General features: G+C 41.4%; 1 protein-coding gene across 1 annotated transcript in view; it reads left to right on the top strand.

Moving 5' to 3' along the window:
* The window catches only part of vstm2a (V-set and transmembrane domain containing 2A), a 106,878-nt gene extending 100,616 nt beyond the window's left edge, over positions 1-6,262 (top strand). Inside the window, exon 5 of the mRNA XM_080489776.1 lies at positions 5,115-6,262. Within this exon, the coding sequence (XP_080345902.1) occupies positions 5,115-5,191 (77 nt within the window). The 3' untranslated portion in view covers positions 5,192-6,262. The remainder of the gene's footprint in view (positions 1-5,114) is intronic.
* The last annotated feature ends 18,308 nt before the right edge of the window (positions 6,263-24,570 follow it).

Raw genomic sequence — 24,570 nt, 5'->3', positions numbered from 1 at the left:
CAGATAAAAGAAGGCGACTTGCTGTTGAGAAAGGCTCTGTGATTAGTCGTTAGCAGGGGAAGGAAGCAGATATATGCTTTCATTGAAAAAACGGAATTATTATGTGATGTAGAATACAGTATTTAAATTAATGATGGATTATGTGGAGACATAGTAATGGTTAATTATAATTGGCTGAGTGTAAAGCTGCGCCTTTCTGTGTTTTGAGATGAAGTGAGCTGGTTTTAATTATTTAAGGGAGAAAGTTGGGAACTTTAACATGCTGTCATGCTGTAAACTTCGAAATGGACAATATGCACTTGATGTCACTTTATCCCCTCCCTCTTGGATTTGTTTTCAATATTCTGTGTCATGTAAATATGCATGTGCCACTTTGCTGCAACACCAATTGCCCAGTGGGTACACAAATTAAACTGTGCTGAACTAGAAACAGCCGGAATCACACTGGAATATAAATCGTCATGTTACTGTGATAAATACGTTTGTGGAGAGTCTTTTTTTTTTCAGAAAAGGCTTTTTGAAGATATTTCCATGAAGATTTGACCATTGTGTACCTTGCATTAACAGCCACTATTTCAGCACCTCTTCAGAGACGTGGGACGCTTAACCACGCCGGCTTAATGTGACGGCCCTGTGTCTTTCGGACCTACGTGACATTGACATGAGTGTTCTCGAGGTTTCAGAGGCTCCAGTATATCAGGCACCTGGTGTGTGTGTGTGTGTGTGTGTGTGTGTGTGTGTGTGTGTGTGTGTGTGTGTGTGTGTGTGTGTGTGTCTGTCAGGACTCTCAGCAGCTACGAATGCCATAGCCTTGCAGCTCCTTGGTGTCCCTGACGTCCTCAACCCTCAGGGGAAACCTGCATGGCGTCATGTTTGTCAAGCACAGAGCCGGAGCAAATAGGAGGGAAAAGAAGGACACATCCTTCATCCTGAGATAATTAAACGCTTTGTTTTCGGGGCTGTTTTTCTCCTAATGAAGACGTTCGCGTTGTGAGGAGCGTATATTACTGGATTAGTGTATGTTTTTCCTCTCATTTTCTGTCCCATCTCTCTGCCTCTGTGGCTTTTTCTGACTCTTCGCTGGAGGCTGATTAATTATTCTCTGTGTGAAGGATGTTTTGGCCCCGAGCGATTGCCGGCTCCTCTGTGGCACTCCTGTTCTCGAGATCAGCGCAAGCCAAATGAGATGTGGTGGGGAGGAATAAAGGGTCAGAGCCCTCCATCTCTTTACCCTTCGCCATCCCTCGCTTTATTCCCCCCCCCCCCGAGTAGCACTGACAATCCAAAGCTGAACCGCGAGGAAGAAAGTGTCCCCCCGGACGATTTCCCCCTCAGAACCGCTGCTCGCTCCGACACCGGAATCTCGTAAATGTCAATATGATTTAGTGAATATTTTATTCTCCATTTCCCCCAGTCCTGCCTTGTTTTGCAGGCTTACAGTTTTGTGTTTCTCTTGTGTCTCACTTTGCCCTCCGTTCAAACCTTTCCCCCCCCCCCTCAGATCCTCTTTTTGCCCGTTATCTGAGCAATCTCCTCTTCACAGATATGTCCTGCATGAGATTATCTGGTTGTCGCCGGTTAACGTTTTCACTCTGCCGCTCAGGTTTGATGTCTCCGAGATGGAGGGGAGTCAAACCCGAGGCTGAGGAGGCGGCGGCGTTCCAGCATGCAGTTGTTAGTCATGTCAGATGCTCAGCAAACAGTCGCGGCCGCCCGCAGCGTGCCGGGGCCGACACTATCTGCTCGTGGGAAAGCTTTTTTAGTAGAAAGTCCTTTTGGGGCTTTTTCTGTGGCTATTGTTTGTTTGTTTCTTTCTCAGACATCAAAGTATTCCTGCATATTTATTCTGTTGTCATGTGTCATTTCTTGGTCTATCATATATCTACAGGATGCCCATGCATTAACTTTTTTGATTAGTTTGTGTTTTACCTCACTTCTTATGATTAACAGGTTTTTCACTCTTGATGGGAAAACATCGATTTTGCATTGTCGTCTTTTCAAAAAGTTTTACCTTGGAGCTATTGTCGAAAAGTTATGTTTTCACTTATGTATTTTATAGATATTGAATCATTTAGGGGTTTTTTAGTGCCTATTTTGTGTTCTACGCTAAGACAGTATAGACTTTATGGTGCAACCAAATCTCTGATGTTCGTAGATCCATGTCTTGTCACTTAATGCAATATTTTGGTTATTCAATAGTTATTTTCATTTTGTATTTCCAGTGTAAACAGGTCGACTATGCTGTCCTGCCAATTTGTTCCATCTCTTGGCTCATATAGTATTCATGTAGTCAGTTTCTATTGTCTTTTGTGGACTTTTTTTATTCATTATATTTATGGTGTTGGCACCATGTGCTATTTATTTGGTTGATTTCCATCACTTACCATCTACTTTTTGTGGTTGTTTTTAGTTTTAATACATACTGTGTTTGGCCTCTTTATTGGACATTTCTATAGTCATTTTGTGTTTAACTGAAAGTAATAATCACAAAGATTCAACACAATAATTGGCTGAAATATTGATTGGCTGAAGGAGGGAGCTTGGGTTCAGAACCAGACAGCTGATTGGTTCTGCCATGGACCTGGATGACCACTGATCAACATCAGTGACTGGAGTGGGAAGGTGTTTGTGGCTAAACTTGATTTCTATTTGAAAGGCATTGGAAATACGTATGGAGCTCAGTGTAGTCCTAATTTGTTGATTGGTGCTGATTGTTGCTATTTTGTTTTAGCGTCGTTTTAGCACTTTTAGGCCCTGTCCACATGAGCCCCAATTGTCTTTTTTGTCCCCGTCATTCCTAAAACGTTTCGTGTCAACAGAACACCATGAAAACGACTCACAGCCTGAGGCGGACATCCATCACAAGCAGAACATTTTGGACTTTTCTTTTAAATCCACTTCAGTCATTTTGATTTATCTTTTTTGATAAGATGAATATGTAAATCAGTCACTCGGGCTTCTTTTTCCCCACATTCCAAACAAAGTAAACGACTCACCCGTTGAGTCAAAAATACAGACATGAATATGACTGATTACCAGTTTCCTTACATTGGGGGGGGGGGGGGGGGGGGGGGGGGCATCCGTCTGTAAAACGACAAATTAAAGGCATCAAGATGTCTGTGTTGGAATTCAGGCTTGTGAAACCTGCTCGCAGTCTTTATAGGTGACTGCAGCTGTATGGGCTACTCTGAATGGAGCCATATGGCATGAAAATTGAAATGCAGAGGAGGGTGAAACACGAATAGGCAGCCATGTGTGCGATGAAATAACAATAAGAAGAGAAAGATGAGATGATGCTGCATGTTCATATCGAGAAAGAATTTACTGAGGTGAATGAGCACGAGAGGCTGGGGAGGCTTTGTGTGAGCTTGGCATGGCCTCACAGTTCTAAGACACACTGTTCTGCAAGCCGTGCTACATGAAACACATCGATATTTGTCTGCAGGTAAAACCAATAAAAATCCCAACAATACAAAAAGAGACCAGCATCGACTGATGGTGAATCAGAATGACTGCCAGTGTGTGTGTGTGTGTGTGTGTGGTAAAAGTTAATGCCAAAACTGGATTTCAAGGTGAGGCGCCCTTTATGTGTGACATGATTTTTGTAGAATGAGGTGTGTTTCGGCTCTACGAGTTTCAATCAGACCTTTTCTTTTATAGAAATATTGCAGATTGAAAGAGGGAGAAAACTGGCTTTTTATTTCAGGCTGTCATGTGTACGGTTTGCATGCTTCCAGGTCTCCATGTACTTCCCATCCAAAGATAGGCTAGTTGTCTGTAAAATTGCCCAAGGGTGCGAATGTGTTAGGCTTATGACTAATCCTGTGTGTATTCTGCCTTTTGATTCATGTTAGCTGGGAGAGTTTTCTAACTCCATGACCTTATCGTGGATAAAAAGATGTAAAGATGGATCTCGCCTGAATCTGTACCCTGAATGGTTTCTCCGCACGCGTTCAAACGGGTTTCTTTTCATTTTGGTCTGTTGTACTGATTGGCACAGTCATTAAATCTGTGATTCCCAAACGTAAATTCCATGTAAGGAAGGCTGCAAATTCTGATCCAATTCACCAAAATATCCATTTCTTTTCTATATGGTGTTACCCTGCTCACTATGGGCACAGGTCGGGTAAAACTAAGGCACCATATCGTCACAGGATCACAACACAAATACTCCCATTCACGCCTTTGGGCAATTGTAGGCCCTGAGTACTTGATAACGATTTAAACTGAAAACAGAAGCCCCCTCTTTATGTTTTGTGTGTCCATTTATACAACAACGGTGCTCGGAACCACAGAAAATTCAACTTTGTTAAAACGGCTCCCATGGTGGAACTTTTAAAAAAAAATGCTCTGACACTGTCTCCATGGAAACAGGAGAAAATTGAACTTTTTGAAAATTCTAGGGCTCTGTCTCCAATGAGGAAATGCTGCAACTATGTTTTTATATATTTGTATATGTACACACACACACACACACACACACACACACACACACACACACACACACACACACACACACACACACACACACACACACACACTAATAAAGACAATAAGCAGATTCACAGTGGTTCTCAAGATTCTAGAATTTATGATGAACCATTTCTCATTCGTTGGTGTACAACTATTCCCACCACCACAAGGTAGTCCGTAGACCCCAGTTCGAAAATTACTTCTCTATATAGATGCACAGTCGCTTTTCTAATAGTATTGCAGGCCCAGTTGATGCAAAAAGGAGGTGCAAACTTTGGCAAATCTCTCCGACATTCAGCCTTCGGAGGGGTTGCTTGTATATATGTGGTCATAATTTGCAAGTCATACAGACAAATTAATTCAATAAAAAGAGTCAAACTTTGAATTTGCCAAAGAGAAACTTTATTCATGGGACTCAGCACTGTCGGTTATTTTTAAAGTTCTAGACATTATGTTTTTAGCCGGAGTTGTATATGCAGACAGCCACTAAAGCCTGCTGAAAAAAGCAGGATAAATTGCTTGGCTGAGCTTGTCCAGGTATCTTTTTAATGTCTTTGCAGAGGTTGTCTGGTTTGTCGAACAACACAGTGAAGGAAAATGGAACGGGAGCGTTCCTAATCGTCTCTTTCTTGTCTTCACAGGTACAAGAATATCATCCAGCTGTGGACTGGCTGTCCTCCTTCTGGCGTGTGCTTTGGTGAGGGATGCCTTGTTATAAATTCGAAGAACTGACATGGTTTGCGCCTAGATTTCTCGCTCTTTCTCCGTCTGTATCTCTCTTCTTTCTCTGTCTTGCTCTCCGTTTGCGTTCAACGCGAACGAGGGATGAAAAAAAAGAAATTGCCTGTTTTTGCTCCCTCGAAACCTTCCAACTCCCACCATCGGGCTCTCGACTAAACCCTTCCGCCGCCACCGTCGACACCCTGCGGACTGCACAGTTGCCCCCTCCTCTCACTCATTCCCCTCTAGCCACGACCACGCCGTTCCTCCCAGCACATTTGTCATCGGCTGCCAATAATACGCCCATCGTATAAAGCAAGTTGGATTAACCTTTTGTACAGACGCCCAACTCCACACCGTTCGGGGTGCCACGACGCTTCCGGTGCAACGGCTGCCTGGACACTCGGTCTTCTCGAAAGACCCTCACAAAGGAATAACTCTCTTATGGTTTCGCTGTTCCAAGTCCACATGTTCATTGCTCAGAAGTGAACAAGGAAAAAAAAAAAAAAAAGAAGAATCTATATTTGTGTAATATATATATGATTCTAGATATATATATCTGTTTTCTTTGAAGCACCTAGACTTTACTGTATGTGCTGTATACATAGCTGCCACTTGTCATACTGGCCAATGAAACTTCATTGTGAATAGGCACTCTAGCCCTCTCCAAGAGATAAATTAAATTCAAGTACATGTTAATTTAGACTGTTAACATTAATCATCGGCTCAAACAGAAGGTTAAATTCTCCTCTTTTTTTTTTTTCCCTTTTTTTTTAATCTCCTTTCCGGTGCATTGGCCATCCAAATTTCCAGTGTGCATAATTTTACATCTTGTTAGTGCTACATATGTGGATGTGCATGCTTATTGAACTGAAGGCCTAAACGAGAGGGAAAATATTTAAAGTACATCAGTCAAAAGTTTGGAGTTCAGTGTAACAATATGTTGACTTTAGCTTTATTTCATGTGCTAGCTTCGGTGTGGAAAAAAAAAAAAAAGTAAAAGAAATTGTCCCTTTGTCACTTTGATTTGTATTGCATCCTCAGTAGGAATAAAAAGGATGTCACAGTTTATGAGTCATTCAAAATTGTGATTATATGGGTGAAATTGGACGATGATACGGAGCCGGCGTTTCGCATGCGCTCAATCTCGGGGTATGTCATCATTACAAATGACGATTGCTTTTTCACACAATTCCAATTAATTCCAATTTTTGCATTACCATCCTGCACATGGTGGCGAGTTTGACCAGCACGGTGGTGATGAACAGTCCAGTCAAACGCCTGTCGACGGAGGTGATTACACTTTTTGCCTTCTCTTGGATCCCACAGCTGTATATGTTTCAGCTTTATTTCCCGATAATATATTCAAGATTTGTAATTCACGCAGAGCCTTTATAGGCAAGACGCTTTGACAATCCGACACAAACGCCGGCAGATGACCTTTTTAGGTTTCACAGTGCAACTCATTTTCCTAGTTTCTCCTCAGTATCTACAAAGAAAGAGATTCTTTCCTTTAATCATTGTTAGCTTTTGAGCCAAGGAGAACATTCTGCACTGTCCATTCGAAATGCAGTCGCTCTCAAACTGAAGTGAGCGATTAATAGGGTTGCTGACGTATGTCTCAAGAAAAATACAGTGCCTCCAAAGAGTATTCACCCTTTATTTGCTTTTATGAATGGAATCATAGTCGCTATGGGATTGGGTTTGTCTGAAGGCACGTGGGAGACTGAGTTTGTCGTGAGCGGGGCGTTCTGGCACTGAGACCAAATGTTGACTGCAAAACTATGAATCACAGTGATGTCTTGAAGAGGTAGATGGCAAAATGAAGGTGAAACACTTCCAGAAGCAAAAATCGCGAGGCAATCCGTTGGACAGAAATGGTGCAACAAATGGATCAAAAACACAAAGGTGAAGCTTCTACAGAAATAGAAGCCACTTTCTAGACTTTTCAGCAGACGAGGAATTGTTCCCATGCTTTCTTTCAGTAGGCGTGTCAGCTTTTGGCTTCTGTGTAATGTTGTGGAAAACAGTCATAGGGTGACTCTTTATGCAGCCATTTATTCCCGATCATACATTTTTCATTAAGAGTGGAGAGAGTCCGGTTGGGAAAAGAGCAATTGTATTGACCACGACTGCATTTATAAAAGCAATATGAACGGAGAACCTCCAAAGGGCGAGAGTACTTGAAAAAGGCACTGTGTTTGTAAAGTGAATGTAATCCACCGTGAATACCACGCGGCCGGAGCGCTGCAATGAGATCAATATTTTTATTTTGGCTTCCTCGGACTCGAAATATAAAAAAGCATGAAACCCCCCCCCCGTTCGTCGTGATGGTATATCCCAACACTCACGTGTAATTTGCAATATACGTATGGAACTGCTTAGTTTTGTGGGGGTGGGGCTTTCTTCACATGGAGGTTTCATTAGAAGCAGATTAGCTCCTCCTCCTCTACCCCCGCCCCCCAATCTCTGTATAGTCGATTTCCCAAAGATATGTGGGAAGGAACGCACTGTCGGTTACGGAAGTTTTGAAGGCTGACAAAGGTAATGAAATGAGATGTTGAAATATGGGCAACGGCAGCAACGGATATCCAGTCGGGGTTATGAGGCATGATGTACGGTAAAGACCCCCCACTCCCACTCCCACTCCCACTCCCACTCCGACTGAATCCCTTCAACTCCAATTGACTGCAGGGCGTATATTCGGAAGGTTTAAACTCACATTAGCATCATGTATATTCACACCCTGCTGTGACTGGGGACTGATTGTTTTTGAAATGCGATGTAATGGGTTATCTTTTTTTTTTTATTTGCAAAAAAAAAAAAAAAAAAAGGACAGAAAGAAAAAAAAAGAGAATAGCTTATTTTGAAAAAATATTTTTTTTGGACGTTGATGGTGGTGAAGGCGAACTCCCGGCGCTTATCCGGGAGGGGCGTGCACGGCCCGAGCGGACAGTTTGTCCAACCCTCATGTAAAAAGCTATAGATCTGTACAACTTGTAAATGAAATAATCAGCATGTTAACATTGTTTTTTTATTTTTCCTTTTATTGTCTTTTTTTTTGTTATTTTTTTTAAGATCCATCTAAAGAGGCAGAGGCCAGTGATGTTCTGTACTTGTAACAATGGTGTCATGTACTCACATTCAAGTGTTAACAAGTCCAAAGTGGGGTTTCATCTCTTCAAAATGAACTTGGATAAAATGTATTTGACAAAAAAAAAAAAAAAAAAAGACTATATCTATATCTATATATATGAATATTAGAAACATCTCCTTTATTAAGCTTTCCATCTGAAATAAGGGGACACGCTTGATGGTGGGTTCTTGCAACTTGCTGATTAACGAAGAGAGAGAGGGAGATCGGAGCGATCGTCAATTTGTGTTGCAATGGAAAACGAACGAAAATCGATACGTCGTTTGGGTTTCGATGGAGGCCGACTCGCCACCGAGCAGGGACGCCTTCGTTACCAAAGAGGAAGAAGAGCTCACAACAACAGCTTTGAGCGGCGGTTCCTTCATCCAGGGATGTTATTGCAGAAACATCACACCACCAGTTTTGGGTTTTCTACGCCACACTACCCACTCAATCTAGATGTATTTGTTTCTTCTAATGTAATTTTAATTTCAATGCCGTCCTGTCTGTTTGTTGAGCTGTCAAGAATTCTGATGAATTATGATTCTCTCTTTTCTTTGGTATTGTGTGAGGCTTCTGTACTGGAACATTGCAACAGTTTGTATTATAATGACGATATCAGAATAATATTTAAATAAACCATTTTCACAGATGAAATTCAAATACTGACGGATTCCATCTGTTTGCTTGGCTTTTGCATCGGGTGAACTGATTGCCATGCAGGAAACCTCTTGTGGATTGGCCTCCTGATAATTTAGTCTCTTATGGAATATGAATCTAAGCCAATTGTCAAATGTGGCTATGTATGTCTGAACTGGTTTACTTCAAATAAGGCTGATACAACTTTGTCATACTATAGACCATGAAGAGAAGTTGCATCAATTATATATGTGTACATTACCATAAGTATGTAATACATGAACTCTACTTTTGGCAGTAGTGCATATTAGAATGTTTTGACGGATGGGGTTATTAGTTATTATGAAATGATGCATCAGGATATTTCAATAGAGTTCATGAGTTATCAAACAATGTTTCTCTCAAAAACCAAATTTTTTGACCAAGCAGCCACAGTATGACTCCAAGGACAGCTGTGGCTCTCCCTCTACGTACACATCTAGTTTGGTCTTTTGCAGTGACGAAAAACCCAAAACATTAAAATGTGTCAATGAGGATTTGAGCAAGTCGTTGAAGGACCAAATTATGCTGGTTAGATGCCAATACATTTCCCAGATTGGTGTGGTTTTCCAAGTATGAAGTGGTCAGTGTCATGTGGTTGCTGTCAACTCTTAACACAAACTGCTGCAGATGTTATTCCTTGTTAACATTGAACGTCGGTAGAAAACACGGTGCTGTATACCTGCCAAACAGTTCAGTTTTGAAAACGCCGTCTGAACTGGACCACACCACAATAGAAGAAGGTCTGATGGATATAATCCCACTATGGGAAGTGGGTAGGCTCGTAGAATCGCTGGTCAACGTTCGGCTGGGAAACCTTGAGCCCTGCCATTAAATTCAATGTAAGTTTGACGGAAGGTATTGTTCTAATCGCCACTTCTCCTTCCCAGCACACGTTCACAGGTCTAGTGGAGTACATACCGCCTCGGGTAATGGCTGTTTTGGCAGCATCAGCAGTATCTGTACAACATTAGGCCATTCTAATGGTATGGCTGACACGAACAGTAAATCCTTACCAGGCATCGCTTTGATGGTGAAGTTAAGGAGGTTGGAGAAGATGACGGTTCCTCAGTGGTGTCACAAATTGGACTCACTGATTTCTCAGTTTTGGCAGAGTTGTTTCCTGCTGCCTTTCAGAGATACAAAAACATCTTTCCTGTTGGTAAAGAAAAGGGCTTGTGATATCTTATCAACCATTCATCTGTTAGAAAGACAAGATAGAGGAAGGGAAAATGAAGAGAGGGAGAGAGAAATCCTCTTTGGAACCAAGGAGTGAATTTGGCAGGGGCGGCTTGGCTAATCAGGTTTACTTAATCAGTGAATTCAAAATGCAAAGCAGGCAGAGCTGGAAAATGGGTGAGCAAAGGCGGGAGATATGGACAAGTAGTGAGCGACAAAGCAAAATTAACCCGTGTTTGTGAACCCGACAAGCAGTGACACATTTTAGAAAGAGAACGAACCACCAACCGAGCCTTTGGCAATCCAATCAGAGCACTGAGCCCTATCGCTGCATAAAGAAATAGGAGAACTGGAAATAACTGGATGACTAACCCTGTCTAAATCTTGCATATTCAAATATGTTTCTTACTCGCAGGGCTGATGAATCACAGATGGGGAAAAAAAAAATAAAAATCTGTTCATCTTTTAATGCGCTTCCATCGAGGAAACAGAAGAAAAAGAAAAAAAACTGAGCGAGAGGCAGCTGAAGTTTACATTTTCACAGGCTCATGAAATATACATGCATACATTGTTGAGACAAGATCCACACTGAGGCAGAAAACGGCTTGCGATTCCTGCCTTAATGCTGTGCAAAGCAAGGCTGCGTGGTACCGGCTGTCTTTTCAAGCTGCGGGGATGACACTGTGCAGGAGATGGAGTGGTAAAGATGGAGTCGTAAACGCTGTGGGGATGCCACGGCCTAAAGGTTAGACATGTGGATTATCGCTGATGTACTGAGGAAAACAACAACAAAAAAAAAAAGGTTCCTCCTTTCCTGGATGACACGGCACAGAGGGAGAAATTCATGCCATCGAAGAGACGCAGGGTGATGGAGCCAATCCCAGCTAACCGTTGGTGAGGGCAGGAATCTAAAACAGGTTATTTTATTTGTTTATATATATTTTTTTTTCACTTTTAACAAACACATATTTCCCAAACAAAAACATCAACAGACAAAAATAACTAATGAAGAAAACAACAACAACTAAACAAACAACAATAATAATAGAGTTTCAGTCAGAATTTGTTTAAACAGGTTGAAGGTTGGGGGTCTTTGCTTTGGCTCCAGTTGAGCAGGATGCCTTTCTTTGCTATGCGAGATATTATTGTTAATCCTTTTCGTGACTGTGTGGGATCCAGTGTTCCTGTCCAGTTCTGTGCCAAAGAGAAAACATATTTTAGGTTTAAGGTCCAGTTGGGTTTCCACGGCTTTGATAGCCAGTCCATGCGCATCCTTCCATAAGAACTTTTAGTTTTCTGCATTCCGGGAAAATGTGAATCATTGAGCCTATCCATGTTTTACAACAATGACATTCAGAGGAAGAATTTACGAATATCTTGCTTATTAAGATATATCCCGAACATAAAACTCTGTTCAATGATTTTATTACAAGGTGGTAAAGACATTGCGGCTTAAGGAGTCCCAGAGGTCTTCGCTAAGTTCGTGTCCTAAATCCTTTTGCCGTATGGTCTGAAGTGATGTCAAAGAGGAGCTGCGATATTCTAACAGTGCACGATAGATTACAGAGATTTTGACCTTTTAGCGATGTGGAATTCATCAAAATCTTCTCAACACTTGTCGGACCCAGAGCCAGTTGCAACCGGTACTTGTCGAGAATCCGGTTCCCAGAGTTTCAATGCCTCAGAATCTTTTGCCAATTTTACCAACGATTCCCTTATCGACCCCAGTGGGCGTGAATGGCGCCGCCACACTGTGCTTTATTTAAAGTTTAGTTACATTTCGTGAGAAAAGGCAACAACAGGGCAACTTGCAATACTTGCAAAGTGGATATTTAATCAGAGGGAGGAAATACGATCAATATCCAGAAATATTTGCTCAAAAAGCAGAAAGCATTATTGTCGTGTTTTCAATCTGCTGAGGAGTGAATCTCAACTCGGCAGCAGTGGTAGCGTTAGCATGTCCTCTGCTGTTAATGCTGCAGCTTTCATTTCCAAAACAAGAATCGTAGATTGATGGTGAACAGGACTGTTGAGCAGAATCGAAAATGGAATGGGACATGCAGAAATCTTATCATTTCACATTCCTACCCCCCGAGCAGGTTGACAATCACTCACAGCAGTATAAACCATGTGACAGGCTTCATCCTGAAATTTAATACGGTCCTATTTGTGGGGGGATCATCAGCTTTTTGGAAGAAACATCAATGAACTGGAGCTATAGAGACACAGTCTGAAAGACCACAGAAAGAAAACTGAGACGCATGGACCTGATTCATTGTGGGATTTATTTATTTATTTCTATTCACCACTACCCCAAAAAAATAAAGGATCTTTCAACTAAAACAAATCTAAACTGAACTTACTACTAAATGTCCACAGTCAATGAAAGTTACAGTGAAAGTCCAGCAAGCTGATTGCTGATTATAATATATCGCTCAGTGCATCTCCAGGTAGCAGAACCAAACTGTGCCAATCTGTTTCATGAACTTGACCGAAACAAGCTCCGTATCTCCGTCCCAGACTTAAAGAAATCCCTCCAGATGCCGCCGAGATGTGCTCCAGATTAACTTGTAAAGCCCTGACCCCAGTGGAGCAAAAAACTCTTAATTGCATTGCTGAGCTCTCAGGTGTGAATGTGTCTTTCTTTATTATGTCGCACTTTCCTAAAGACGAAGAAGAAAGCAGGGGAAAAAAAATAAATATATATATATATTAACTCGAGCAACGGAAAATCTATGCTCTGCCCTCGGCAATGCTTGAAAAGATTGTGCTAATTTGGATATCCCAGAAATGAACACAAATGTCCCGCATGCTTTCACAAACGCTGACCAATACCTCTGACCTAACGAGACGACGGGACCGTCTGACACCGTCTTGTTGGGATCTGGTGGCTGGCAAAGTGCTAACGAGCAATTCTGCTCAAAGACGTTCCAGCAAATCTGAAGCAATTGAAGGGCATTAAACTTTACTGGAGTTTCCATTGCCTGCCTGTGCTTATGCGTCTGTGTGTGTGTGTGTGTGTGTGTGTGTGTGTGTGTGTGTGTGTGTGTGTGTGTGTGTGTGTGTGTGTGTGTGTGAGGCCTTGCATTATTTATCTGTACTCATTAAAAGTAATCAATTGAAAGTGGCATTGATTAAAGGGTCTTTATTGGGCTTTCAGGAATCCGTCACTGTAATGTACCGTGTGACTTTCTAACCCTTTCTGATTGTTTTGTTCCCAAAGTCGCCCGCAGCGAGGAAAATGTGTTTGTGCGCACCCATCAGCTCTGAGCATTGAGCGGATTTACGAACCCCCAAGGTCTTGGAGGGAAATCATATTGACACATAAGCCACAAATATACTGCGTCGGGCTGTCAATGACGGAATACAACAACAGTGGCAATGACGCCTCAAAGTCTGACAAAACGACTCTGGTGTTGAGACCAACGCGGGTCGAAGAAGCAGGATGATGGCGGTTATGGAAATACGGCGCTCCGGCGTAAGCAAGTGGGTGTGTTCACTTAAAGACGAGAGCCCAGGAGAATAGAGTGGTGAATATGAGTTGACGGATTATGAAGTCTTCCTCATTAAAGTGGAGAGCCGAGGACAGGCAGGTACGCCTCTCCTGAGCACTTCCTTTACCTACAAACAAACAGATTACATCCAATTTACTATAAATCACAGAAGCTACAGAACGAATGTGCATATGAACGCGTCATGTATCCATCCTAATGTGCAGGAGTGACGCGGCGCTGCTGTTTCAACCTTAAACGTCTTGCTCTTTGGAAGTGCCTTCCAGCAAAATGCTGCATTCTCCTTTTAAAACCTCGCAGGTTGCCGTAGGGGCGCCGGGTGACGGGAATGAAACCGCGCACACAGGAGGGCGTGTGAGTGACACCCGCCGCTGTCAAAAAACATTTCAAGGTTGTTTTCGGGGCCTCTCGGGCAGACCGAAAACAAATCAGTGACAAGAGAGTGAAAGCAGGAGACAGGGGCCTCACCTTTGCACCGCCGGTTTGTCCAGTCAGCGTGAATACGCATCCTGCGCTGAACTGACACTGCGACGGTAAAACCTCAAATGACTTTACTCGCCGGGATTTGCTCATTCAAGAGGATAGATTGCCGGCTTTTGTATCTTTGTTTATCACCAAACCAGTTTATAAGGGAGCTGCATCCAAACTGTCAATTCCAAAAACAGCAGCCTTTAAATAAGAACTATAACACGAGTAATTTGACACCAGCCTCATTCTCATTGGGGTTGCAACTACGTCTGCAGCAGAAATGTCAATAATATTTATGAATAGTTTATATGTTCAGGCAAATGCACAAGCGTTACCTCATGTAATCTGGAATTATTATACATATATATATATCGACAACTACCACGTGCTTGTAGTTGGACACCAGCCTCCTCCTCCAGTGTTTATGTCCCAGGCGAGTCATCGACGTGTTCCTCTGGTTGAGGATCAAATGAAGATGATGTTTTGAGGCGGGCAGCATTCTTCAGGCTATTTGAGAGCCGCATCATGACATTCTGTGACAGAGGCAATTTCAGCATATCTCTCTGCCCACAGTCCAGTTTCCACCGTAGAAAAATAAATATCAGGCAGCTGGTTTTCACTTTATTTCCTCCGAGGCGGCAAAGTCATATTCAACAAGCCATTAGAAAGTCCAGCAGGTGACACTGACAAAACCCCCCTTCAGGCTTTACACACACTTCCAGGAGGAGTGTCTGGATTTCGTTAGTTGGCAAAAACTTAAAACTACAAACAAACATGATGCATCTTTCAAGACGGCAGACCGAGGCTCTATTTACAACATTTCATGGATCTATTTTTGCATTTTGATTTCAGAACGATTGCGGGTTTAAACTTTAACATTTTGAAAACGATGTTTGTTTACAGAGAAACGGCAGAGACACTTTAACCTAGAGCTACACTCGGTAGAGCGCGGACCTTCCCCAATGCCACAATTGTTTGTGGGAATGAGTTAGCATCGTTAGCATGTTAGGCGGTAGCTCATATCGATGCCTATCAGGTAGCAACACCACTGTGTGGAACACTGAGCAGGGAGCGTCTCCATGGCAACAGACGTTGATCTCCTTTGCGCTCACCAATAAGGTGCCTCTCCAGTCCGCTTTTAAATGGGACATTGTTTGTAGTTTTTTGGGATTTATTCGGAAACGGTTATCCGTTAACGTCCCAAAATCTAATCAATTGGTTCTTGGACGATGACAAATCGTTGCTGAAGATTTCATGCAGTTCGGGTTAATAGTTTTTATGAAAACTTGGTAAAATTCATACATACAAACCAATGAATCAATACATAAATGAATCCGTGCAGAGAAAAACATGACCTTCCCCAAACGTTCGTTGTTGAAGGGCAATGATCTATAGCTGTCATGTTGGGCCATGATCGCTGATTATTATTCAGTGTGGATTTTAGCAAAACAATATTGCAGCAACATGTTGGGAAGTTAAAGCATGAAGCGGGACCTGCATGCTGCAATACAAAGGAGATCTTCTACGGTTTCTACTGCAGCAGCGTTCGGTTCGAGCAGGAAACGTCTTCCTGCCATTGGGTGCTGCTCACATGTGGTTCAGCTCGAAACAAAACACAGAAACATTCTGGACACTCCAGTTAGAATAGATAACCAACACTTTAATCTGGTTTTACCTGCTTCGATAATGTTTTTCAGCATTTTCTTTGTTTTGAAAAGCAAAACAATTTTAGCTACTTTAAGCAGCTTTTTTACCGTCATTATTTTTGTTTTTTCATTTCAGAAATTCTACCCACCGGGCAAAAAGTGGTCCAAAACACGTCTAAAAGACGTCCTATACATCCAGAAGATGTCAATCAAGCCAGAATAAAACATTTTTTTAAGTCTTTCTTGGACGTCTTGTCTGAACGTGATACGGACGTCAATAAACATACGTTGCAAAAGGACAGGTCATCAGTCTCACACAGGACACACACACAGAGACAGTCAAGTCAGCATTACCATTTACATGCATTTCTTCTGGACTGTGGAAGGAAACCAGAGAAGCCTGAGGAAACACATGTACAAACAAGTAAATTCCACAAACTCCTTCAGCAGGATTTCAACCCACAACCTTCTGTCTGTATAGCGAAAGCGCGAACCAGTGTGCCAATGAGACAGATGATACAACACTTACACTAACATCGGATTATAGAGCATCTTCCTCTGACATCAGATTATAGAACCTCTTCCTCCTCTGACATCACATTATAGAGCATCTTCCTCCTCTAACATCAGACTATAGAGCATCTTCCTCTAACATCAGATTATAGAATATCTTCCTCCTCTAACATCACATTATCGAGCATCTTCCTCCTCTAACATCAGACTATAGAGCATCTTCCTCCTCTAACATCACATTATAGAGCATCTCCCTGCTCTAACATCAGACTATAGAGCATATTCCTCCTCTAACATCACATGATAGAGCATATTCCTCCTTTAACATCAGACTATAGAGCATCTTCATCCTCTAACATCAGATTATAGAGCATATTTTCCCTCTAACATCAGACTATAGAGCATCTTCCTCTTCTAACATCAGACTATAGAGCATCTTCATCTTTTAACATCACATTATAGAGCCTCTTCCTCCTCTAACATCAGACTATAGATCATCGTCATCCTCTAACATCACATTATAGAGCATCTTCCGCCTCTAACGTCAGATTATAGAGCATCTTCATCCTCTAACGTCACATTATAGAGCATCTTCCTCCACTGATGGATGTAACATTAGTAACTGTAATCAGTTACCAGTATTCAGTTACTGCACTGAGGCAGGTTTAGTCTTCGATGGCTCAAACCTCCATACAAGTGTTTTTCATTGCAGCGGCGGCAGACAGGAGTTCATCTAGAAGGAGAAATATCAGCTCACTTTGTTTTCACAGGAGCATTTATACAATTCATATTACTCTTACAGGCGAAGGAAAAAGTAGTCCCTCCCAGCCAGTGACCAGACAACTATAAAAATAACCCCATATTAACTTTTGCTTTTGTGAGGAGCAAAACACGAGTTTACATAAAATTATTAGCTGCGATGCCGATTATATTCAAACTCAAAGTGTTAAAACAAATACATTAAAACACGGATGTAAGGATTTCATATCAGTCCACTGAAATGTTCGGACTCAAAACGTGAAGCGAGCTTACAATGACCAAGTCTCTGTAAAAAGAGATGATACTCAAAAACGTTTACTCCTGAATCCTGTTTCTGAGTGTTTTTTGAAAGAAGGTGAGTGTTATGTGTTTATTTCTGAATTTAACATGTTTAAATTGGAGCTAATTTAGTTCTGCTACTAACCTGTAAGTCCCCGTTGCCTAGCAACCGCCCATATGTTTCACACTTTTTATATTAAGTGTATAATGATAATATTAATATTATCATTATCATAGACAGTTTTTAAAGTTTTGTAAAATGTTCAGTGCCTGGCGTTATAATCCAGGTGAAAGATGAATTAAGATGATGTGACACTGTGCAGAACATGTTTTAGCACAATGTGGATAAAATGAAATCATATCGTTTTCTTTTTTTTTTTGAGATTATTGTAGGTTTTTTTTTTTTTTTTTTCTGCCGGCTATTTTGATCCATAGTTAAGCTCTGAACTCATTTTATTTTTATTTTTTATTTAAAATCAATAACTCACCACAACCAAAGATATTCCACCAAACAAACAGGGAAGGAGTTCCCAGGAACAAAACCCACTGAGCAAAGAGTCCAAATCACGTCGTCTCCATTTCTCCAGAAGATCCTCGGGAACCAGAAGGAAAGTTTTCTCTGTACGTATTTCCTACACATTGTATGGACGTCCTTTTCTGGACGTCACATGATCGTCTAAACAAGACCTCTGGATGACGAGGCGCAACGAAATAAGAAAAAGAAAAGTATGACCACGCCTGGGTTGTAGGTGACGTCATTGGCAGGCGCAAGACAGCTCTGTCAGCTCCAGCAGCAATTTCACTTCTTCAAGTGGACAATGTACTTTTTCTGAGAGAGTAGGATCTGAAGTACTTGTGTTCTCTGCACCCATGTGTGGTTTCATCACAAAAACAAACAAGCATCACCGACTCGTGGCCCGGCATGCCGACGACATCGTTTTCAGCCTCTCCGCCATCGCCGTGTAAACGGACACTGGCGTCAAAACCTTTTTTTTGAAACGAGAACGCTGACACTGCGTGCCTTGACCCGAGCCGTTACGGTGTGAACGGAGCCTGCATGACTTCTGTTCCAGGCGTCCCCGCCATCCGGGATCACAGTGAATCTGATTTAGAGACGTCCGTAACCGCCCCACAGCGCAGACAGCGGCCCGATTCATCACGCGGTCCATTATCGAACCGTTATCGCCATTTATTCCCCGTCCATCAGCCTCTCCGAGCAGCCCAATCCCTCGCCGGCGCCGTCCGAAGGGAAGCCGGTTAGCGATGGCGGCAGCACAGCCGGCTCACCCGTCAGCGGGCTTTAGCCGCTCGGAAGCCGCTTATTGTCTTTGAGCGAGCGTCCGCGAGGCCGGCGAGACAGACGGGGGTTGTGAAACATTAACCCGCGGCCTTCACATCCGCTGCCGGCTGAGCCGTTTCCTCCGAGACCCACACGTGAGCACACCTCTCTCTCACGCCGTCCCGAGATCAATTAAACCATAATTCACTTTGTAAGTACATCTCACGGTGTTAATCTGTTTGTTTTTTTGTTTGCCTTTACGCCGCTCATGTGAGCCATTCATCAACTCACTCCGAGCCCAAGTGAATTAAATTAGTATTGACTTTTGCTGGCACACTTTATTGTTGCAGGTTAATAGGAAATAATATAAAAGATACACACACACACACACACACACACACACACACACACACACACACATACACCGGTCGTATGGAAATATACGGCGATGTTTGTGATGAATTATACATTAGCATTTTAGCCTTCAGCAAACAACAAAATCGGTCGCAATAATGTTCCCCGTGACTATTAATGTCTGCATTTATGTATATAAGTCATAATTCCATTATCTGATCCTCTTTAAAACAAATATTGAAGTTATGGTCGGCGTCCCAGCTGCTGCGGTGATTAAGTGGCTCGCGTCTAACAATCTGAGAAGTGCCAGAGAAATCGAATGTGTTTACGGCTAAAGTCCCAGACGCCGCCGAGCAACGACAACAGATAAAATATATTCTAAATATAGTCCGCGGGGCTGATTAGATTGTTACACAGGCGAGCGGCCGCAATGATGAAGAGTCGTGACAGAAATAGTCCGTAATAAAAATGTAACTTAAAAACCCCAGCCTGGGGCGGCGAGTAATTTACCTCCTGTGCACTGAGTGACGGCGAGTCCAAGGTGGCGGTTGAAAGGAAAATAAGAGAAAAGATAATGAAAAGGAGCCTTTGCAGAGGAAGCGCTGCAAATACACGATCCAGAGAATTCAAGGCTCTGCTCTCGGCACACAGCGAGTCCTTTAGATTGCAGGGAGAAAAGAAAAGTGAAAAAGAAAAAGAACATGAAGAAAAGCAGTGCACAAATTGATGTGTTTATGTATAAAATTGCTGCCACAGGCTGCCTGTCCATATTGCGATTTCATTTTAAAATCTGGTCACAATGTAAATATACAGGAGGTTTAACAGAAACACAGTCAGATCGGAACTTTGCCAACTTCACAAAATCGTGTCTCAAGCTCTTGTGTCTGTGTACTTAATGGGTTTTCTGCTTAAAACACCAAAATAAAACCCAAAAGCCTGATACTATCGGACGCCGTTTCACAATATGTTGGCGTGTCACTTATTCCATGTAGGGAATTATGTTTCATCCTCGCCAGCAGATGTTTTCCTTTTAGTTTGATAGGAACTTCTTCTGCCTGTCATGTTCGTGTGGAAAACAACTGAAAAATGTTTCACACGGATCCACTGAGATCCTCAAATCAGACCAAGATGCAAAATGATTATAGAAGATGCCTCTGAACATTCAAGGTGTTGGATTGTTATTATAGTGACTGTCAAAATAAAACTACTAAGTTGGATTGTTATTATAGTGACTGCCAAAATCAAACCACCAAGTTGGATTCTTATTAGTGACTGTCAAAATAAAACTACCAAGTTGGATTGTTATTACGGTGACTGTCAAAATAAAACTACCAAGTTGGATTGTTAGTACGGTGACTGTCAAAATAAAACAACCAAGTTGGATTGTTATTATAGTGACTGTCAAAATAAAACAACCAAGTTGGATTGTTATTATAGTGACTGTCAAAATAAAACTACCAAGTTGGATTGTTATTACGGTGACTGTCAAAATAAAACTACCAAGTTGGATTGTTATTATAGTGACTGTCAAAATAAAACTACTAAGTTGGATTGTTATTATAGTGACTGTCAAAATAAAACTACCAAGTTGGATTGTTATTACGGTGACTGTCAAAATAAAACTACCAAGTTGGATTGTTATTATAGTGACTGTCAAAATAAAACTACTAAGTTGGATTGTTATTATAGTGACTGTCAAAATAAAACAACCAACTCCAGGAGAATATGTCCTGGGAGTTATGACACCACGGAGGAAACAGGATTCTGATTGGCTCTACTGAGCATGTGCAGTAGACCACTGACACACCACAACCGGACAATATCGCTCCACTCCAACTGTGCAATAATCTATAAAAATGTATTTACTATTTACTATGTGCAATACATCCACCCCCATATTCTGTACATGTCCACACTTAAAGGCACCGTGTGCATATTGTTTAATTATATTGTATTTTTATCTGCTTTTTTAGTTTCTGCTATGTGTGCTTCTTTCTCTTTACTATCCTGCTGTACCACCGCAGATTTCTCCACATGTGAGACAACTAAAAGGATCTCTTATCTTATCTAACTGTTTGCTGCAGCCATGGTGCACATGCTCAGTAGCAGCGTTTCGGAAAAGAGAGACGAGTCAAAGCCTTTTTCACAAAGTTGCTCCGAGCGTCTTTGTCACGTAAGCGGACACCCGACACACGTTGTTGTGCACACAGAGCTTTATTCTGGAGCGGTGAGGTATTCTTCATGTGGAGAAGTGAGGTAATGAATATGACTGGAAATAAAAGCGTGCGTGACATTATCCAGCAGTATTATCATCTTCTGCTTCACTCAGTATCCAATCAAAATATTAGTGGTATCACAAAGTGCTAATTGAAAGTTTAAAAAAAAAAAAAACCTGCCATGAATTTCAACAACGACCATCTGAATGACTTTTTAATTATAACACATACACACAAGGTAACTTTGAAAAATTTTAATTAAAACTTCCTTCATGTGTTTGTAGCACCTTCCCCATACAATTCTATAATAGGAGGTACATGGCTCGAACATCCAACCTACTTTTATTATCGGTCAATTTACACAAAAAGCTAAATCATGATGGATAATGGTTCCGAGTTTCTTATACTGAAATCAGTTACATTTCAAACTAGAAAAACGTTTCACGGTGTACTTTGTGGAGGAGCCCTTCTTTGTGGTGGAGAGTCTCTGTTTCTTTAAATTGTAGGTTTTATCACGCTGGGCAGTGCTTTCAGTTCCTCGTCATATAACTTCTTCTAAAGCGTTAAATAGCAATCTATTTTTTTAAAGGTGGTCTTTTTCTCCCTCTCAAATTTGAAACATTTCACTGTCATGAACTGGTACAAAAAGAATGTAAAAGCCCAATTCTAACCATCCTGGTGTTTATATGCTCTTTTTTTTTTTTTTTTTTTTTAACCTTTGCAAGGTAGTAAACGTAATGAGAATCTTGAGCGAAGCTCAAATGAAGCGTTTCAGAGCAAGTTGCTATATGAGAAGTAAATGCGTGGAAATAAAAAATTTTTTAGGGGGGGGGGGGGGGGGGGGGGGGGGGTGAAAAGCTTCAAGGGTCGGTGCGAAACATTTTCATGAGTAATGGGGAAAAAAATCACAAATAAAACTCTGCTCCGCTGGGTACCTTTACCCACCACTTGAAAGTGAGGACACTCACTGGGGGCTGGTCGTTGTCATCAAAGCTGATAGAATTGGCCTCTGGATAGAAACCAGAGCTGTAAACTTAAATGTCCAAGAAATTAAGGTTTTGGTGTTCTGGGAGGTTACAGCAAATTGTAAATTAAGCCTCCATTTAAAGCCACAGGTTACCAGAGTTTAGTAAAAAAAAAAAAAAAAAAAAAAAAAAATTCTCCCTACTCAGCCCTGCTGAGCAGGAACACAGAACACCTCCAGCTCCTGGAAATGCAACCATTTATGTTGCCTGCAACAGTTTTCGCCATACTTCACAATAAAAGTTTGCTTTTGTTAGGAGCTAGATGCTGCGAACAGAGCAAGTGAGGATGACACTAGTGAGACGGTGTTAAGACTACTTTTGGGATTAATACACAAGTAAGTATTGCAAAATTCAGGTTGAAGGGACTGAGTAGGGTTGTATCGTATAGTTTCTAAAGATGCTGTACTATACTGAGGCCTTAACTGATGTGATTTGTGCTAATTTGTCACGCAATACACGTCGATGGGTGTGATTGGAGAAAGCTCATTTGCCTTTCCTAACTTATTTCCTCTATGACTTGCAGAAATAAATCATGTCACTGATCAAGCAGGTACGAACAGGTCATGAAACTTCCCATTCAGAACGATGCGCTGGTTGTCAGAAGAAACATTGAGCACTGACACACGTGTACACGGGTGCGTTTGAAAGCACCCAACAGTGTCTTCGACTGTCTTTTCCTACAGCAAGTTAATTTGTGAAGGAGTTACTCTGACAATTTATGCTTCAGGACTGACCCAAAGACTGAGCCGTTCCCATGTGTACCATTTATCACTCTGCCACCCCCACCCCCCACCCCACCCCACCCCACCCCCACCCCAGCTCAGCTTTGACGCCCTCTATTCTCACTGCGTATGCATATAAGGAAAGACCTTGCAGCTAATATGTGAGGACATGTTAATACAGGCTGATTATGTATTCGTCAGGATGAAAGTCGAGCAATTTGTGACTGTCAGAGAATTCTATAGCGTTGATGGAAATTACACGAGCCGGAAGGAAGATGATGATGACAGAGAGCTCAGTGATATGAATGTACGTATTTGGAACGCCAGCCCGAGAGCTGGGACATACTGTATTATTTCTCTATCTACAATCTATATAGATGGAGCCAATATAAATCAAAACCAACGCGTGTGTCCCTCCGTTTACACGTCATATTAACAAGCCGCCCATTGTCTACAACCATGGCAACCACATCTTTTTTCACACTCTCTAACAATTTCTAACACAGCTAAGACATGTTTAAATACACTTTTTCTGTATTTCGTCAGACCTCGGACAAATATTCAGCCGTTAGAGGCATTTTTGGAACTTTTGTCGTTTCTACATGTTCTTTTATTTTCTTTTTTTTGCCACAAAAGGTTTAGACCGACTCAACCAATGCAACCGAGAAAGAGAACGCGAGTGCCGTTTGTTTGAGAGCGCATTTTACTTGATATTAATTTAGTCATGAAATGAAACACTGAATGTGGGAGCCAGGTTAAGTTTATGCAAGTTTAAGTTAATATAAGCAGTGTGTATTTAGTTTGAAAGTTCACGTTTATTTGAATAAATAAGTTCATAGAAAGTCGTTTAGTTGTAGAAATTTGGTTAAATGTCAGCTGAGATTCATTTGATGACATTTGTGTTTATGTCGAAAGTTTTTACATGTAAAATACAGTATTTTGGTATTTGATAGCTCTGACTGTGGACAAGGTTTCTGTCCCTTTAACAAAGAGAAAGGACTGCATGCTGGGATATGGCTTGTCAGTGAGTTCAGTCAGGTGTGGAATAATGAAGGAGCGAGCCACGTGGTTTTCTTACCGTAGTATAGTTTATTGATCAGGGGAACTTAACTTCGAACCATCCTGTAAAATCGATTTAACAAGCTGCGGATTAAAGACTTTGTTATTTTCTTTTTCTTATTTTTACATCGGAGTCCTGTGGAAGTTTTTTTTTTTTCCAATTCAAGTAAACATGCAGGAATAATCCAAGAAAGACGTCTGTCATCTCTATATTTATTGTGTTTAAGAAAACTTTAATTTTAACCAGTTGTGATGAATGTTTTTTTTTATTTTACATTCTGATTTATTAAAAGGGGCAATACTGCGGGGGTATTACGAAACAAACTGTTTTAGAGTAAAGATCAGGTTTTTTTTTCTTTACTTGTATACTTGATGGGGGTTGGTGGGTCATATAATCTATAAATGCGTGTTATAGATATACTGAAGATAGGAATGTATGAAATTACGTATGTGTATTTGAAATGTTGTATACATTTCAATGATTTCTTTTCCTCTTATGAGCGATGAATACATGTAGACCCAACATTCAGTTTACGGTAAACTCGGATTGATGCC

The sequence above is a fragment of the Lipophrys pholis genome (genome assembly GCF_963383615.2).
Source record: "Lipophrys pholis genome assembly, chromosome: 20".
Taxonomy (NCBI): Eukaryota; Metazoa; Chordata; class Actinopteri; order Blenniiformes; family Blenniidae; genus Lipophrys; species Lipophrys pholis.
Note: the sequence above shows the minus strand (reverse complement) of the source record. Positions and strands in the feature narration are given on the sequence as shown.